At 44.7% G+C, this 18,847-nt stretch overlaps 1 protein-coding gene across 1 annotated transcript; it reads left to right on the top strand.

Annotated features, from left to right (window-relative positions):
- Positions 1 to 5,211: 5,211 nt before the first annotated feature.
- Positions 5,212 to 5,862, top strand: rnf152 (ring finger protein 152; the record flags this gene model as incomplete). Its single annotated transcript, XM_084451849.1, has 1 exon — positions 5,212 to 5,862. The coding sequence occupies one exon, from the start codon at positions 5,212 to 5,214 to the stop codon at positions 5,860 to 5,862; it is 651 nt and encodes a 216-aa protein (XP_084307975.1).
- Positions 5,863 to 18,847: the final 12,985 nt, after the last annotated feature.

The following is an 18,847-nucleotide window of genomic DNA, read 5'->3' as shown; positions in this document are numbered from 1 at the left end:
CGACCCGCTCTACCAACTGAGCTACAGCCGCCCCGGATGATCTGTCTGTTTCCCCTGTCTGTCTGTACTGTGCAGATAAAGCTTCAGGCGGATGAAATCAAGTACTCTTCTTCCCTTCATCTGCTTTTATAACAGATTATTTTCCAATCCCGATCACCGGCTCTGTCTCACAGCTTCTTTCATCAGCAGGGCGCAGGAATACCATGTGCTTTCTTTGGCAATGAGAATGTCCTTCCCATGTACAGTATCCAGTTTTGCCATAAGATAAATTATAACTTACCTTAGGGCAAAACTGAAGTACAACATTCTCTCTATATGTTTTTTTTTTTCTGGTATTTCGTGCAGAATCGGAGCATGATGTGCTGTATATGTTCTCCTTTCTTGAGTCTTGGGAGATTAGCCAGCAAAGTTCTCTCTCTCTCTCTCTCTCTCTCTCTCTCAGAGGCATCGAAGACACGAAGCAACTGAATTATTTCTAATCCATGGCAAACATCCTAGCGGAGGATTTCGAAACCCTCTGAGTTAAGTGCAGGGATGAGATCCGAGCTTGATGTTGTCAGCTCTCAAAACAAACCTTTCCCCCGCCTTCGAGTTCACAGATAACGAGAAACCCGATTTTAGCAGGGACACCACAACTTTCAGCACAGCAGCACACGCCAGAGCATGTAAGAGCCTTCAGACCGATGCAGTGGAATCCGAGTGCTTCGGATAGTAAACAAACATCCTTGCAGCCATCAAAGGGCCCTGAGTCAATTTGATTGGAGGCATCCGGTCCATTTGCGATTGGAGAAAGCGTGTTTATCTGAGTGCATGAGGTAGCCAGATAACCCGCGGTCTAGACAAAGGGAAGGAGACAGAGTGAGAGAGTATTTGATGTCTCTGAAATGACCGTAGGGTCTGTTCAATCCGGCGTGCGGTGGCGGATAACGGCTACACGTGTGAAGTCTCCAGGTTCTCGTTCTAAGCTTTGTTGACAAGACAGAGGAGGCCGTGGTCAAATATTGGCTTTGGAGAATGAGACACAAGACCCAGGAGAGATGTAGGGAACGGACACCATGGCTCACCCCCCTTCCTCTGTTTCCCTCTGTGTGTGTGTGTGTGTGTGTGTGTGTAGCGGTCATGCTTGCCTGGCTGTGTGGCCCACAGCCCATATAGTAGCGCTGGCAGCTCTCTCCGTGCTACGGATGGGGATTGGCTCCTCAAGCTGGAAATTGCCATAATGTGTCCCGCAGTGGTCTGCTGCACAGGCTTCTATCAGAGATTCCATCTGTCCTGGGCCGCACACACAGGAAATACACACACACACACGCACACACACACACACACACGCAGACACACACATACACACACACACGCACGCACACACACACACACACACACACACACACACACACACACACATACACACGCAGACACGCAGGCACACACACACACACACACACACACACACACACACACACACACACACACACACACACAGACACGCAAGCACACATATTCCGCCACCTCTGGGACACACACTCGCTCAGAGACAAACGCCAATGCATACATGCGCATGCGTGCTCTGATCAATGACACGCCTCCCTCAAGGGCAGCTGTCCTGCGTTGAGCCCACCCCGTGCGCGCGACGTATATAACCAAATTAAATCTAATGCAGATTAATTGTAGAGTGCAGTGGTTTGATTAACACGGAGTGTAAAAGCACTTGGCAGCCCAGGGTTTGTTCTAGTGCTGCACCATTTAATGGTGGCCCACCTTACAGCTGCTCAACACACTGTGGAGTGGGTGTCGAGTGGGTGTTGACGCTGGTCCAAACACTGAATCACAGGAGGAAGGAAGACAGTTGGAGGGCCACACCTGTTCTAATTTTAGTATTCAAGACTTCTTTTTGATTTCCATGCGCCTACTACATATTCATGCCTTGTGTTAATGGATGATGTTGCACCTGGGCTGTCTGGTGGAAGGGAGTTGTTTGTTTTGGTGACTGTCTACTCCTATGTCCTCCATGTTTGAAGGTGACGGGCCTGTGTTTGCATAGTGTCTCTCCTCTCGTCTGTGATGTCTCTCTCTCTCTAACTACGGCCTCCCTTTCAGACTCCAACTAGGTTATTATATTGTGGCATATGTTTGTCTGTGTGTGTGTGTGTTGCTCTGTGGGTTATTTTTAGCGGATATCTGCTAGGACGAATGTACCTTCTCCTTAGTTGATTGTGTGTGCTGCGCAGCAAGGCTGGAGGGACCAGCCAGACAGGATTTGTGTGTGTGTGTGTGTGTGTGTTTGTCTGTTCCTACCATGCCCAGTCCAGAGTGTGTCCTCTCGGATGGTCCCAGTAGGCCAGAGGGTGTTTTAGGGCTGGGCGAGGGAGTAGGGGTCACTGGGAGGTCATCCTGAACATCATGACCAAACCTTACGTGATATGATGGCTCTACTGCCACACTCAGGCCGAGCAAACCTCGGGCGGCATCAAGAGGTTTATATGAAAATAATAACATCTACCTCTTATTATTTTTGGTCGGGGGCATTTGTTTTTTAAATGGATCGATGGCTTGGAGTTTCCTGAAGACATCTCAACGCATTCAGGGGCTCTAAAGATACTTACCAGACTCATTTCTGTTCCCCCAAACAAATGGAGAGAATTTTTGGGTGTTTTTGTTTTGTTTTTGGAAAACATAAAGTACACCTAGCTAGGGCTGGGTATCGATTCGAATTTCAAGAATCGATTCGATTCCGATTCACAAAGTTCAGAATCGATTATCATGATTCAATTCAATTCGATTTAATTTCGATTCGGTTAGTATTACTAAAACCTTTTTTTTTTTTTTGCTGTAACCTTAATTACATGACTGCCAAGTTATGCAACACATCAATACTAGGGCTGGGTATCGATACTGATTTCCAAAAATGAATGAATGAATGAATCATTGAATGAATTAATGAACTATTCATTCCTTCATTTATTCATTCATTCATTAAATAAAACATCGATTTTGGGATTCATGAATCGATTCTGAATCATTTGATTCAGAATCGATTCAGAATCGATTAATCGATTTTTAAAACCCAGCCCTACACCTAGCTTTATTATTGAATTCAGTGGCTGTGTGAGTATGCTTGTAAAGCTCCGAATCCTCTTGGGGGGATGTTTGGATGGTGTCGTTGCTCCACTTCTCGGATATGTGTATTGTCTGTCCCGGCCCACAGGTGCAAAATGGGTCACAAACCGAAATGTCGGCAAGCCGGGTTGCCCTGGTTACGGCCCTGTTGAAGTGATGAATGATATTGTTTGGTTATCGGAGCATCCTTGGCCCCGTGTTCAAGCCCACCATGCCATATGACCCCAAACTGCGCTGCAGTTGTAGCTGTTCCCGACATTGTTTGGTGTGTGTGTCTCTGTGTGTGAGAGCTTTTGCTGTATCCCAGAAACAGCACATCTGGCCAATGAGTTTATCATTAAGAGCTTGATATGCTAACTGAGATGTTAGGCGCAGCACTACAGAAAGAACGAGAGAGAGAAGGAGAGAAGGAGAGAAGGGAGTGGAGCACACCGGAGAGTTGATGTTCTTAAAGCAGCTTGGGAGAGACTTCTCAGAGAGAGTTTAGGAGGAATGAGAGAGAGAAAGAGGGAGGGAGAGAGGGAGAGAGAGAGAGAGAGGTTGTATGGGAATATCGAGCCACAAAGCATTTATGTCAGATCAAAGCTAATCCTTATCTTCAGGAAGGGGATTCAGTAATACCCTCGCTTGTCTTACCCCCCCAAGGGCAGGTCTCTCTCTCTCTTTCTCTCTCTCTCTCTCTCTCTCTCTCTGTCTGTTTTTTTTGCACTTTTCATGACTTTGACATGGTATCAGGATGCAGAAACTACGCATTAGAGAGAGGAGAGCAGAGCGAGGAGGGTATTGCCTCCGCATCTGGCAGAGAAAGATGCGTTTAGCCCCAGAGGGCTGGTGTGTGTGTGTGTGTGTGTGTGTGTGTGTGTTTGTGTGTCAGATAAGTGAGACCAAATAGGTTCAGCTAGTTTTACTGTGGTGGATTTAGTTGCTTGTGTACTGTATATCCACCTCAGACCACCATGTCAACAAGTCTGCTATATTTGTGGTTCTATAAGGGGCTAATATAGGAGTTCCATTCGACTTACTGGTACTGATACAGAGGCCCACAGGCAATTACAGTTCCTTCACCCTCATTCCATCTCTCTCTCTCTCTCTCTCTCTCTCTCTCTCTCTAACACACACACACACACACGCACACACACACACACACACGCACGTACACACACGTATCCCAAATCCCTATTACCCCTGATTGTCTACCTATACACACCCAACCCTAGCCTGGTCCACAGCATCTCTCTAAATGACACACAGCCCGTTTTCCATGGGATTTCCCCCCAGTTGCCTGAAAAGGAAGCCGAAGCTCCAGTTGAGTGTAGCAGAGCTGTCAGGGAGTCACGCTGGGCCCCCCGGTCCCTTCAGAGACGGTGTCATTATGCGTGTTATAACAACTTCCTGTCTCCCTCGTCCTGCGTGTGCCGTGGGTGGTGCTAACTCCTTGTTTGTTGTGTGTTTAGTGGAGTGTATGTAATGTGACTCAGAATGTGATTCTTAGTCGTGCATATGTGTGTGTGTGTGTGTGTGTGTGTGGCGTGCCTGGCGGGAGCCGAGTGCTCTGTTTTGTGCGCATGCGTGTAAAAGGTTTTAGGCGTTTTAGTCAGCGAGCGTTCGGAGAGGGTGTGTGCTCGGCAGCGACTCTCGTCTCTACGGCGGACATGGAGTGTGTGTGTCGTGTGTAGTCGTTGTGTGTGGGGAAGAATGATGGGCGAGAGTATTGGATTCCTGCTGACATGGCAGTGTATTGATCCCCCCCCCCCCCCCCACACACACACACAGCCCCGCCTGCCTCTGAGCCGACGTCGCTGCCCGCCTCAGCGCCCCCCGCGCCCTCTTTATTGACGCCATCTTTCTTCCTCTCTTGCTCCACAGATGAATCATCGCGGGAGAGTCACCCGGCAGTGACACCGCACGACATCGGCTCGCGGCGCAGAGACGAAGGGCTTGGGTGTGGGGGGTGGGGGGTTGGTGGTGGCGACGGCGACGCGCTGCCAACGTCCCGACGGGGGCGATCTCACGCCGATCTCACGCCGGAGCACGCCCGCACGCACGAGGCCCGCGACCTCGGGTAGCTGCGCGTAGCGTCGACCGTCCCCTTGGAAAATGGAGAGCCTGTCTCAGGACTCCATCCTGGAGTGCCAGATCTGCTTCAACTACTACAGCCCCCGGCGGAGGCCCAAGCTGCTGGACTGCCGCCACACGTGCTGTTCTGTGTGCCTGACCCAGATGCGGAGCAGCCAGAAGGAGATCCGCTGCCCATGGTGCCGCGGCGTCACCAGGCTCCCGGCCGGCCTCTCCGTCTCCCAGCTCCCAGACGACCCCGATGTGGTCGCCGTCATCGCCATCCCGCACGCCTCGGAGCACACGCCCGTCTTCATCCGGCTTCCCAGCAACGGTTGCTACATGCTGCCCCTCCCCCTCGCCAAGGAGCGCGCCCTGGGGCTGCCCGGCGACCTGGGCTGCCGCTTCCTCCCCGGGGGGGGTCACCCGCAGCAGAAGGGCGTGGCGGTGGTGACGGTGCCCGAGCGGCAGGCCCTGGAGCTGGGCATGGGCTTGGAGGGCATGGGGGCGGAGGCGGGTGAGGGCGAGAGGAGAGGCGCCATGGGGGCGGGCGGCGGCGGGGGGAAGGGGTCGACGTGGTCGGGGGTGTGCACCGTGGTCCTGGTGGCGTGCGTGCTGCTGTTCCTCCTGGGCATCGTGCTCCACAACATGTCCTGCATCTCCAAACGCTTCACCGTCATCTCTTGCGGCTAAGGGAGCACAGCGGCGTGGACCCCCCCCCCCCCCCCCCCCCCCGTCCCCTCCCTCCCTCTCTCCCCTCGTACTTCCCCCTGTGCCCCCCCCCCCCCTCCCGCCCTGCCTCCTCAGCCTCCTGGACCTATCGCAGAGGACGGGGGGACTTGACACATATCGTGGCCGTCCAATGAAATGGAGAGAGCATACACATGTTGAGAGAGAGAAGGAATGCCTGAGAAACAGTGTAGGGACCACAAACTGAACCACGAACTGGGAGTCGGCTGTCTTTGCGTTCTATGGATTTTGGAGAATGCTGGACACACACACGCACACACACACACGCACGCACGCACACACACACACACACACACATACACACACAGTATGTTGCTGGTTCACCCGTCGTCTGTGGTTAGCAGAACTACATCTGTAAACATGTTGTTTTTGCTAGAGTGCCAGTACTGGACACACATACAGCCAGTTGGAGTTCCTATACTGTATCCTGTGTTTCAGACTTGGCTGCTTTCTGCTCCTCGGTGCTGCAGTGTTTAACTATGTAAAGTCCACCTCTGGCCAAGTCTTGTTCACAGGGCGACTCACTAATCAATACCAGTCCTCTTTTTTATTTTCTCTCAATGAAATAGAATGCTACTTTTCATAAATGTCATGAGGTTTTTGCGGTATGTTGTAACATTATCAACGAGAAAAAACGTGTTCTTTGTGTCATAATACCAGCCTATCTTTGGACGGAAAGCACATGTTCTTTAGTAGCCAAACACACACACACGCGGAAGCGCACACTCACACACACACACGCGCGCACACACACACACACACACAGACAGACACACGCACACACACACACACACACACGCACACGCACACGCACACACACACACACATACACACACACACACAAGACTGATAAGGATGAAATGGACTCTGCAGTAGAGTGTGTAAATCATATGTTAATCCCATTCAGCCTCATGGCAAGTACAGGATGACATTACTTTTAATGATGGACTCTCAAAGTCCGACCGGGTCATCGCTGCCTCCCACTCCCCATCGAATCCCTTCATCCTGATACACTCTTTGATCTAGATCTTCTGGGTGTGAGATCTTGTGTGTGTGTGTGTTTGTGTTTTGGGAGTGGGTGGGCGCCGTAGGGTTTCACTAAACGATGACCCCTATTGATTTAGCAGCATTTTAATATTCCCTCCTCTCCCACTGCGATGGTCTTGTTTCGTTTCTATGTTGTGTAAAAAAAAAAGATGATCTGTTTACTGTATTAAAGCAATTTGAGTGTACAGTACATGCAAACAGGGTGACCTACTTTTGTATAGCCTATGTACAGAATGATTGTATTTTCTCGTCTTTCTCTGTTTTTTTGTCTACGTATTATTAATCTGTTATGTAATAAGAGTTTGGTTTAGGACCAGTGCTTTTGACAGGGTGTTTTGGTCAGGAGATAATGTTGTGTTAATGTTACAGTAATGTTGGTCAAGATCACGTCAAGGCTCGTCAAGTAGAAGTTTTAGGGATAGCGAATGGCTGTGACAGCACAAGAGAGGAAGCTGTCGAAATGACAGACTCCATTTTAGGTCTCTTTGACTGGCAGATACTTAATGGACTTTTTCCACTGAACATCATTTCTTGGAGGGCTCTGAGGATAAACCACCCTCCCACCTAACTGTTTTGCTTGATGTCCAGAAGGGAATTTAAGGGGCTCTACCGTCGACTCATAGCCATCAGTGGTCAGTAACACACCATAATAGAACCGGATGTCGGTTTGTTTCTTTGGACGCAGAGTGAGGTGGAGTGACACGTTGGCTTGCTGAGGTAAACTTGACCTTTTTCGCTGTTTAAACACGCTCAACGTCAGATAGCACCTGATACGTCTCTGTGAAGCGTCTCCATGGACCGTCTCTGTGATGTCTCCTCACTCACCTGCCTCAGAGAACGGCTGAGGGGATAGAGATGGGGAGGAGAAGGAGGAGGAGGAGGAGGAGGGGAAGGAGGGGAGAGGTAAAATGGCGGACATTGTTACTTGATTTTTATACCTGAAATCCCATATGGTTGACCAGGCATTTGAGTGACCAGATGTCTCTGCAATCTGTTTTTAGTCATTTACACTACTGTGTGGCTTCTGTGCAACAGGAAAGAGAAAAAAAACAGTAGTCAATACAGAGCAGTACAACAGCTGGTAGATTTTTCTATCAAATGCCCCGCAAGGTGCCAATGTACAGTACTACAGCCTGTAGTGACCACATCTGTCTAAATAGATATAAAAATGAACAGCAATAACACACCCAGTCAGGACTTTAGGTGACTGGCAGCATTTGTAGCTGGCCTCCTATCTAAAGGCCCAGTGGCCAAGCTTGTCATAGGCCAGCTACATTAAGCCAATGTTTTGGAACCTGTTCTGATAAAAAGATGCAATGCATGCGATGTGGTTTGATCTGTATGTAGATGAGATATTTTGAAGTAGGCAGAGCAAAGGGGGGAGAAGGTACAGTTGTATTGAAGAAGAGTCACATAACATAAGAGTAACATCAAATATTTAAATTGGTCTGTTCATGACTAAAGTTGACTAAAGATCATAGCGATAATAATGAGTGAATGGGTCGAATTGTGTGAAGGAAATTTCATTCTCTCTCCTTGATTTATCTTTTTCTTAAATTTAGCTATTAATGCGAGAGCATGGAATTTCCTTAACACTTGCTAACATTACTGATCAATTGAGGGGTGTGAACTGAAGTGAAACTTCATTCATTTGAAAACACTGTCCGTGTACAAGGCCAATAAATGCATACATTTGGATATGATACATTCCTAACATGGGTTTTATGGGTGCATGTAATCAGTGATAGATTTTCAACATTCCACGTTTGCTGTGAGAGCACTGAAGGTCAGCAGTCATGTGGTCACCCTTTCTCTCCTGTATTTTCACAATAATTTGGTTCCTACCATAACTTGAACTTTGCAGCAGCCTCCCACCAAAGCTGTTTACCAGACATATCATGCGCCTGGGATTTGAAAATGTATTGTTTCTTCATTGAGAGAGAGGGTGAGAGAGAAAAATGACCTTGAATATCCAACCTTTCAGACATTTACTTTCGCAATCGAGGGACCATCCTCCTACCTATTGCAGTGCAAGTGTTAACTGAGACAGGGAGAGAGCTAGAGGCCGTCATATCTGTGCCTGTATATTTGTCAGTGCTGTAAAGGTTTCTGTAGTAGTTACTCTTTGTGTCAGGGTTTGGATGCAAACAGGTGTTTTGGTGAGCCATTAAAGAAACACTCTGAAGTAAACCTCTCGTGGCCTCTTTCTGCTTTTGTTACATTACTGTACAGTATTCTGACCTGGATGCCCTGTTCTCACATGTCTATAATGCACAGGAATGAGAAAAAAACAATATGCATTTTAAAAGTTAAATGATGATTGAGAATAGTTGATCACATTTTGGTAGAAAGATAGGTGTGACATGTTTATGTTTTCAGGGTTGCCTGACAGAACTCCAGCGATAAGGGACTTCATCACAACTGACCAACGGGTCTTATTTGTATTATTCCATCATCATAAGCCAGCTGAATGCACGGTAGAGTACACAGACAAAACACAGTAAATGAACTGTGAATGAATGATGTATTAACGGGTTAAATGTGCAGAAACAAGTTTGTATATTGTCCACGGGTCCCTCCTGTTCTTTTCTCCTCAAATATTGTATTGATATTCTGTCAGCGAGGTAATTAGGTCTGTCTGACTCAGAGGAGCTGCTGCAGCTAGCTCGGTCCCAGCCCAACACCTCTGCTGCTCAGAGAGCCAGCCAGGGAGGATAATGGAGACCACTAGGTTCTCCTGGACTGGTTTTTCAGTAGCCTACCAACCAGCCTACACATGGGCAGTACAGACTAGCCAATACTGAGAACACAGCCACATTCCAGAGCATTTGGACTGCACAACATGACACTTAAGAAATGCATTTCCTATGCTAATGAATTTCTTTCTGTACACAAAAGCAAAGCGTCAACTATTATCACGCCTATAAATGTGGGCAAAAGCTTTTCAGAATTTGGGATAGGCCTACAATAATGGTCAGGCATCCAACTTGAATAGTTAGGGTTAGTTCAAGAAAAAAACATAAGTAGGATTAGAGTTAGGCTTATAGAACAAATTGAGAAAATGGTTAGGGTTAGTACGAAAGAAGGTTAGAGTTAGGCTTACTAGAACAAAAACAGTTGCTTACCGTAACAGAAAATGGTTACAGTTTAGGGTTAGGGAACATGTGTCCCATAGATCATAAGCCAAGACACCTTTACTCTACATCTTCCACTTCCCTCCTCCTTCATCATCTGCTGTTCTATTACTAACCTTACTGCCTTGTATTAGCCAATAGACAAACATTTTCCTTGAGCTTGCTCGATCGTCTTGTTGAGAGGGGTCAGGGAACAATTTTTACAGCTCACTTTTCTGGCCCCCGGGTGAAACTGTTTTTTTGCTTCTCTCTGGAATATGTAGGGGGGGACCTACTCTCTGTTAAGCGCATTGTTGCCTCTGTGTACGAAATGGGCTATACAAATAAAGTTTGATTTGATTTGATTACACACAAAGCGTCTCTTAACAAAATGCTTAGAACAGCTTTAAATACACAACACCTGCAAATGCTTTATGCATCCATCACAGTTCTAGGTATTGTATGCTCAAAAATTGCGAATAGGCTGATACAGATTATTATTACTATTATTATGATTATGACTGATTATGATTAATAATAATATTATTATTATTTACAGGTATGAAATTGACCAGTTTGACCTCGGCGTCAGAGGACAGGAGAGAGAGAGAGAGAGAGAGAGAGAGCAGCACTCACACAGCTGATAAGGTGGCTGTAAAGCAATCCCTCACAACAATGAGGGACATCAGGCTTCTTTATGTCTCTGTCTTCACAGCATGTTGATGTCATAATGTCTCTGGTCGGAGCAGGGGGGGGGGGGGCATTGGTATTCCTTATGCAGAATACAGGCTTTGCAGCAGAGGGACTGCTCCTTGGAACAGATGACATCTTCTACTGTACAGTACAACATGGTACTACTGTATACACTGTGAAAGGGGTTACAGACAAGAGGAGAGGAGGACAGATACCACCAGGATTGGGATTCCAACACTAGACTGCAGTTTTGGTGTGAATTGTAGCCGGGCTCCACACACTGGTGGTTTGACCTCTGACAGGAATCATCATTTGACCGTAAACAGAGCGTTGAATCTATACTTCCCAGGCATAATATGGAAACATTCATTTTCTTTCTTTTTTCTTTTTTTTTTCCCCCCATGAACCTAGATGAAATTCCTTACCTCATGCAGAAACGTTTTGATGCCCATTTGTTGAGGGCGGCGTAGGGTGACAATGTGCAACGATGTGAATAAAAGCAATATCAATATTTCAAAGAACATTTGTATGGTGTGTCAAGGTTGCAGAAGTTAAATATTTGAAAAGATTAGGAAAAAAAGTTAAATTTTCTTGTTGTGTGTGGTGGGCAAATATACTCCTCTGACTTGAGACTTGTTTATTTAAAGAATGATATGTAACAGGAACTACAAATATGATGCGTGTTGTTGCATACCCTAGCTTACAGTATTACTGTATTGCAAGCCAATTTGGCAGCTATACAGATGCAAGGCATTTTCAGATACAGTACTTCAGTAGTCTCATATTCTAAAGTCCTCTGTATGTAATTGCAATGGCGTCCAAGGGCTACAATAACTACTGAACAATTTCCTTTGTTGAATTCTGGTTGAATACTTGACTATGATAAAGTAAGTCTGCTAAACTAGTGTTAATCAACAAAATGGGATTAAATGTGCCTCTTTCTTCTGGGTAAATGTACCATACAGTACATGAGGAAAAAGAAAAAAATTATATTAGTCTTTTGATCAACCTTTTTTTTATATAGTGTAGGAACAGTTTATGATAGCTTAATTAGAAAAAGAGAGAGAGAGAGAGAGTAAAGGAGGGAGAGAGAAAGAGAGAGTGCGTGTGTGTGTGTGTGTGCATGTAGATTTCTGCAATTCATGTCATGTCGGGTTTGAGGTTAGCATAAACCTCCATTACCAGGAACACACCAGTATGGGTTCTTGTTACTAGGGTACAAGGGGGAGAAACGTAATTTAAATTTTGACAATGTCACCTTCTGCAGCAGAACATTACCTATCAATTATGTTCTGACGTTCCTATCATGCCTCAGCCTCATGAAATTCAGACCCCGGTAATTGGAGACATGCTTTTGAGCTTTGATGGAGAATTTAAATTAATGTCTAGTGTTATCGCCACCCACTGCTCCTAAACTCACTCCATCAAAGAAAATAACTTATTTTATTTTATTTAATTAAAATAATGTATTTTCTCATCAAACCACTGGACATTAAGAAGGATGAGAAAGAGAGATAAATTGGTCAGAGCAACAGAGAGAGAGAGAGAGCGAGAGAGAGAGAAAGAGAGAGAGAGAGAAAGAGAGAGAGAAAACCAGAGAGAAAACCAGAGAGAAAACCAGAGAGACACAAAACATAGGGAACATACACATGTACTCGTCTGAACCAAAGCTTTCTTCTTCAAAATGTTCTTGCTTGAAGAGCTATTGTAGAAAAGAGCGTATCCAGTTTATTCCCAGTGTGGAGGAATGTTGTTCATTGACATGAGGGGACTAAGGGCGGCTTTTCAGAATCACCAAGGTACAGAATCAAATGAATTGTTTTTTGTTCCAACTGAGGTTGAACCATTTGAGACTGTCTGTTTTATTACAGAGGACCTTGATGAAACCGTATGACTTACAAACCTGATGTTTATGCAAGCAGACCTGTTGCTAAATAGCAATGTCAACTTACGGCCTCTCACGAATAATGATAATAAAAATGGCACCATGACATATTGGTTGTGTATTGCTCACGTTGTGCATGTGTCAATGTACAGTATGTATATGGTTTGTGTTTGTCCATTTGTGCATACCCCGATGCACGCGTGTGTGTGTGTGTGTGTGTGTGTGTGTGATGTGTGTGACGTGTGTGTGAAACAAAATAGAATTTCACTAGCATTCATTTCTGCTTTCATCATAAGGTCTCAGGTGCAAGCCTACATGATTGATTTTGGTGTCAGGATCTTCTCCCTGTCCTCTACCAACGTATTGACTGTGTCCATGGACCATAACACCCCCCACACAAACCCACCATCCAACACATCTACCTCACACACACACACACACACACACACACACACACACACACACACACACACACACACACACACACACAGTGTTTATCGGTGTTCAATTCAGATTATGCCCACACACACACACACACACACACACACACACACACACACACACATTTCAAGCTAGGCATGTCTCCTTGTTGAGAAGCTCATGCTCCAACATATTCTACTGTATACTGTATATAGCCTTTGTCATGGGAAAAGCAGGCGGTGAACTGGATTCTGGTCCCATTTGTTTCTGGAAGATTCTTTTAAGTTGTGATTGGCCAAATTCAAACACTTCATTTTTCTGGTCTTTCTGAAAAACACATTTGAGAAGTTAGCAAAGATAACGATGCATTCAATGCAAAAAGGTAATCAGACATTTTGGTAATTGTATTCCTTCGCCAAATGGAATTCATGTCAACATCTCAAAACGTGAACATCGTAAACATCGGTTGGAATTGTTTTTCCCACCAACATGCATCCCTGTCATGAATCTTACACCACTCTGTCATTGTTCACTCCAGCTTAAACCCATGCCAGCTTCCTTCCTCCCGTAGCTCCCAGACAATATACCCATCCTGTGTGTGTATGTGTGTGTGCCTACATCACTATTTCCCTCTCTTCAACTGGAAATCACTCTGGAGCTGATGATTCCCTGACCCTTTTGCACAATTATGCTCAGAGGACTTTGTCAAACCGGTTGGCGCAGCTCATTTTTGCTCTGAAGTTATCTTGTTTTCACCACTAATTTCCTCTCTCGCTCCCTCTCTCGGTTACTAATTAAACAGAGGTTTGCCTGTTCGTCCCTTCTCACCTGCCCTGCTCTCTATCTGTTCTCTGTGCAGTCTTCTTGTCTCAGAGGACAGGTGTCTAGGACTGGAGGAGTGTCCGCTAAGAAAGAGGGGGGCTTAATTAGAGAATTTAGACGCCCAAGAGCGCCGGTTGTATATGATGCCCTCTTCGCCTCGGGTTCACAATCTCATCCCCCCACAATCCCAACTGGGATTATTAATGTGGGATGAAGCCAGAGAGGAAGTAGAGTGGAAGGGAGGTGGAGATGCATGGTGGAGGCCGGTGTGTGTATGTGTGTGTGTGTGTTCCTTTCCTGGCATCATTTGTTTCAACCAGTCCCCCCCCCAACTGGGACTCTCCTACAATATTCCCTTTCCTATCCTTGAACAATCTATTTAAACAGAAACTACAAAAAGTTCCTGCAATGTTGTTATTACTTTGCAGAAGTGTGATGGAGGGAATTCACCCTGTGAACCACTGTCAATAGTAAGTGGGTCTTCGGCACGAACCCGCACGCACGCACACACGCATGCACAGCCTTTAAAACTTTCTCTGGAACACAGAAGAGCTGAGTAGCTGCTTTCGGCTGACCCATATGGTTTACAGAAGAAACTGTCGATGGGGCTCTCTCTTCATGACTGAGTGTTCATGTTCCATTGGTTCAATATTGCATTACTGCGGCAGGGTGATGTGAATATGATGATAACAAAGATAGTTAGCACTAAGCACTTTGGAGACAGAATAGTGACCGCTGAATGGGGGTAAATGCACCGCCAGGACTAGTGGTTAGTTTGATTACTCCCATGTCGATAAGTAGCACCCCCTATCTTTTCCAAGCGGTTAGTTTGAACTCTCTGTCAACCTTCCAACCAGTTCCTTCCAAGCACACACTTTTCAACCCAAAACAGACTGACTGTCTTTGTTATTGTCTGTCCATGACTGACAACTGTCCAGTTGCAATTTCCACAGTTGAGTCTTGCTAATTCATGTGCAGTCATCCATGACATGTATATTGTAATTCTGTTCATTTTGTATATATTGTATATATAGTATATATAAATTGTATAAATTATTGTATTTTGTAAGTAATTTAATGTGTGTTTTGTCACAGGGCTCGGTTGCAAAGGAGATCTGTCTCAAGGTTAAAAAAAAGTAGAATACCACACACATTTAGAATTCACGTCGGTCTGTCTATTTGAAATCTTAAATTGATTTAGAGATAAGCACAGATGAGTTGGCGTTCAAAGCGAGGCTGTCGGTATTTAATCTTTACACACAGAATACATGTGGGACAACCTGCTAGCGAGGCTGACCCTGCTAAACCTGGTCACTTACATTACGTGAAGACTACAAATCAGCTGTGGAAAAACTAAAACAGTATTCTGCAATAAACTGTCAAAACTATCAGAGTACATGTCCAGAGCTTGCCTTTCACGGGTTTCCCAAAGATTCTGACAGGTAATTGTTTGCTTAACATGTTCACAAAAGTGTAGAAATTGAAATTTACTGGACCTGTCAGTGCTAGCTAAGTTAGTTAGCTAACTAATGTTAGCTAGCTACCTAGGTAATATTAGCTGTTCACAAAAGATCCTGATAGGCAATTGTTTGTTTAACTTGTTCACAAAAGTGTGGAAATTGAAGTGGACTAGACCTGTCAGTGCTAGCTATACAGTTAGCTAGTGAACCACAGTAGCCTAATAGCCTACAGTTAACAGGTCCTGCTAGGTTACAGTGAAAGGTATAATATGTTGTATGTGGATTATTTCCCCCATCTAGTGTCTAAAGATAAGAACTGCAACAACACAACGTATTGGTTGCCAAAATGCCAGAGAATGCACTGTTTCAGTCATACTGTGATAAGATCTTCACACCGAGAGGAACATAACGTTACACTAATCAGTAATCACAATCAAGTATTTCAGAGTGCCATGTAATAAGTTACGTTAGATGCTGTAGTGTGGAGATAACGTTAGGTCTGGCTATTCAGATTCCAAGAAAGATAACGATAACTAGTTAGCTAGTTTACCGGTCTAGTAGAAAAGTAGCCATGTCACCATGCGACTTCATTCCATGAAACTCCATAAACTCCGTTCAACGAGCAAAGGCATATCTGGCCCATTATTTATCCGACTTTTGCTCCTTCTTCGGTCACTGAGCTTTTGAGATTTGTATCGCACGGTTCGCCAGGGCTCAGGCGGAGAAGCAGGATGACGAAACTCGGCCATTTTACCAAACGTTTAGCTGAAAAGAGTGAGTGGAAGTGGACGGAAAAGCTGCCGTTTTATAGTCGCACACACACTTGATGCTAACCAACATCTATAATGCTGCTAATTCATGGAAGTATAACGTTAGCTGGCTACTGCTAATCTCACAGTGGTGAAGCTAGAATAATACCTGGCAACCCAGCACGCAGTACCAATGCTGTAATACTATTGGCTGGTATGATATCAACAGAGTGTCATTGTCGGGCCGTCCAAATTTCATAATTTAAAGGAGTAGTAAAGGGAAAATGCATGTTTAGCCCTGTTTTAAGGTTACTTATGACCATATACAATGGTTCAGATCAAAACGTTGACAAAACTAGCACTGTCTGATAAGTCTGATAATTGCTCTACCACCGTTTTGGTCATAAAATGGATGTGGGTGGGCACCTTGAAAAATCTTTCAAAAACATGTTAAACTCTCAATTTCATTTTAATCCACATATAACATATTATACCTTTAACCATTGTAAACTAGCAGGAATGGCTCTGAGACTTGCTTCGGGTTGATGTGGTTTTTATCTGTCCTGTACACAGCAAGGCATCACATCACAGCCATATACAGATGGACAAGAGGGTCCCAGGTGACACTGCTCAGTCTCGTCTTTCAAACATAAGGGGTGTGTACTATCACATAAATGTAAAGTAATGTCATATTTTATATACTGTATATTATGTTTGTGTTTTTCAGGTTGTGGTGGTCACCATCACAGCTCTGACTGTACAGTTTGAGTGTGAATACCGGACAGTGGCTACTGGTCTGATGTTCAACAACTCGGACAAGATACTGACAACCTGGGCGTTCATGGTAAGGAATCTTTGGTACCTCTGTACTTTTAGGGTAACCCACTTTAATGGAGAACTTACTCAGATGTTTTACACCATACACTGTACAGTATATGCATTACAATGATAAGAACACAAAAACATAAAACACAATGTTGTTTTTCGAAGATGTCCCTGTCGATCCACGGTCCACATTTCTGAGTTACTGTACAAACAATGTACTGATCTCAACCTAGGAGAAAAGTGCCTTAGAGTGCCCAGCCTGGCACAGGTTGATCTAATCACAGCCCTGGGAAATAACTTTTGAAAAAGCATCACCTCAGTTATACACACAGATGGCTTGGGGGGAAGTTATTTACCAGTAGTATGAAGGTTCTGAGTGAGTGCAACAAAGTGGTGTGTGACAGGAAGAAGTGCCAAGAGGCACTCATCTACATGGTCAAGTTATTGTTACGCATCAGAATCCATCACACCCAAAACCGCCGTAACTCTCAGCCAAACCAGAAGAGAAACTGAACATTTCTCAAAATCAGTCATCAATAAAACGAAGATGTATTAGTGTAGCTTTGTTGTAAGATAAAATATTTAAGAAAAACATTATTGTCCAATAAATTTACATGTAATGGAAATGTATCTTTGGCATTCTGGCAACACAGTATAAAAACTGACAATAAAAAAATAAAGTACATAAAAAACAAACATAAAATTAATCTATAGTGTTATTTGTTCTTGTGTTTTTGGGGGGGGGTATTTTATTATAGTATGTCCTTGTTTAGAATGGCCACAGCAGAGGGCACAAAATATTTATTGTATCCATTTTTCCTTGCTAGTGAGACCTTGAATGTCCTGCCAGATGGGAACAGCTGGAATGATGGTGGTGGGTGGGGTCATTATAGATCTGGGTTGCTTTTTCTGTTATGGGCCGATTGTATAGGCTCTGGAGTTGCAGTAATTTGTCCCGGTGATCTTGCTGGCCTGGTTGACCACCTGAGTCAGCTTGTTCCTGTGTCTAACTGATAGGTTCCCAGACCAGGAGACGATGTTGAAGGTGAGAACACTCAGTCAGTGACATGTAGACCATGGTCAGCGTGTGTTCGCTGGTTGAAGCTCCTCAGTTTCTTGAGGAGAGAGACGCTGACAAGCCTTTTTATAGATAGATTTAAAATTTATAGATTTAAAGGTGAGTTTATTGTCAATGATTGTTCCCAGTGGTGGCCTGTTCCACTTCCTGCCTCCTCATGATCGCAGGTTTGAAGGCAGGCCCTATGCTACCTGCTCCAATCCTACCTCCTCCAATCCTACCTCCCAGACACAGCTCATTGGTATCACTGAAGATGGCTACTCTAGCCAAGTTATAGCTTGTATGTAAATATTGGTATGAACGTTGATGAAATAGAAGTGTAGCTGTGATGTAAATATTGTATAAACATTGATGAAATAGAAGTGTTCGTAAATATGTGTATGAATATAGATTTCAGTATGAAACAAGAATGTCTGTGGAAATTAAATTCAGTGAAGTGACCTGTGTCAAGTTTTAACTTTTGTAAACCTGTGTGGATGTAGCTGTATCAGTCTATATTGAATGAGTAACTTGTATAGTAATTGTGCAGATTTAATTGTTTAATTTAATTCGCCATTCTAGATCGTATCGGTGCTGCTGTCTCACAAAGAGGTGTCACACTGAATTTCCCCTACTCCTCAGAACGTTGGTGGTGAAATTGCATTAAGGACGACATTGATCATGCGGTATCCTATCCAGTTTGCGGTAAGTGTTTAAATGAATTCAAACAAGCTGCACTTAGATTATTTCACTTAGATTATTTTCCGAATTATTGGATTCATGGCGCAGTTTATTAACTGTCAGGTCTTCAGAGGGGATGGTGGAATGGAAGCCTAATACAGGGGGATGGACGAAAT

Source organism: Borostomias antarcticus (genome assembly GCF_949987555.1).
Source record: "Borostomias antarcticus genome assembly, chromosome: 2".
Lineage (NCBI taxonomy): Eukaryota > Metazoa > Chordata > Actinopteri > Stomiiformes > Stomiidae > Borostomias > Borostomias antarcticus.
Note: the sequence above shows the minus strand (reverse complement) of the source record. Positions and strands in the feature narration are given on the sequence as shown.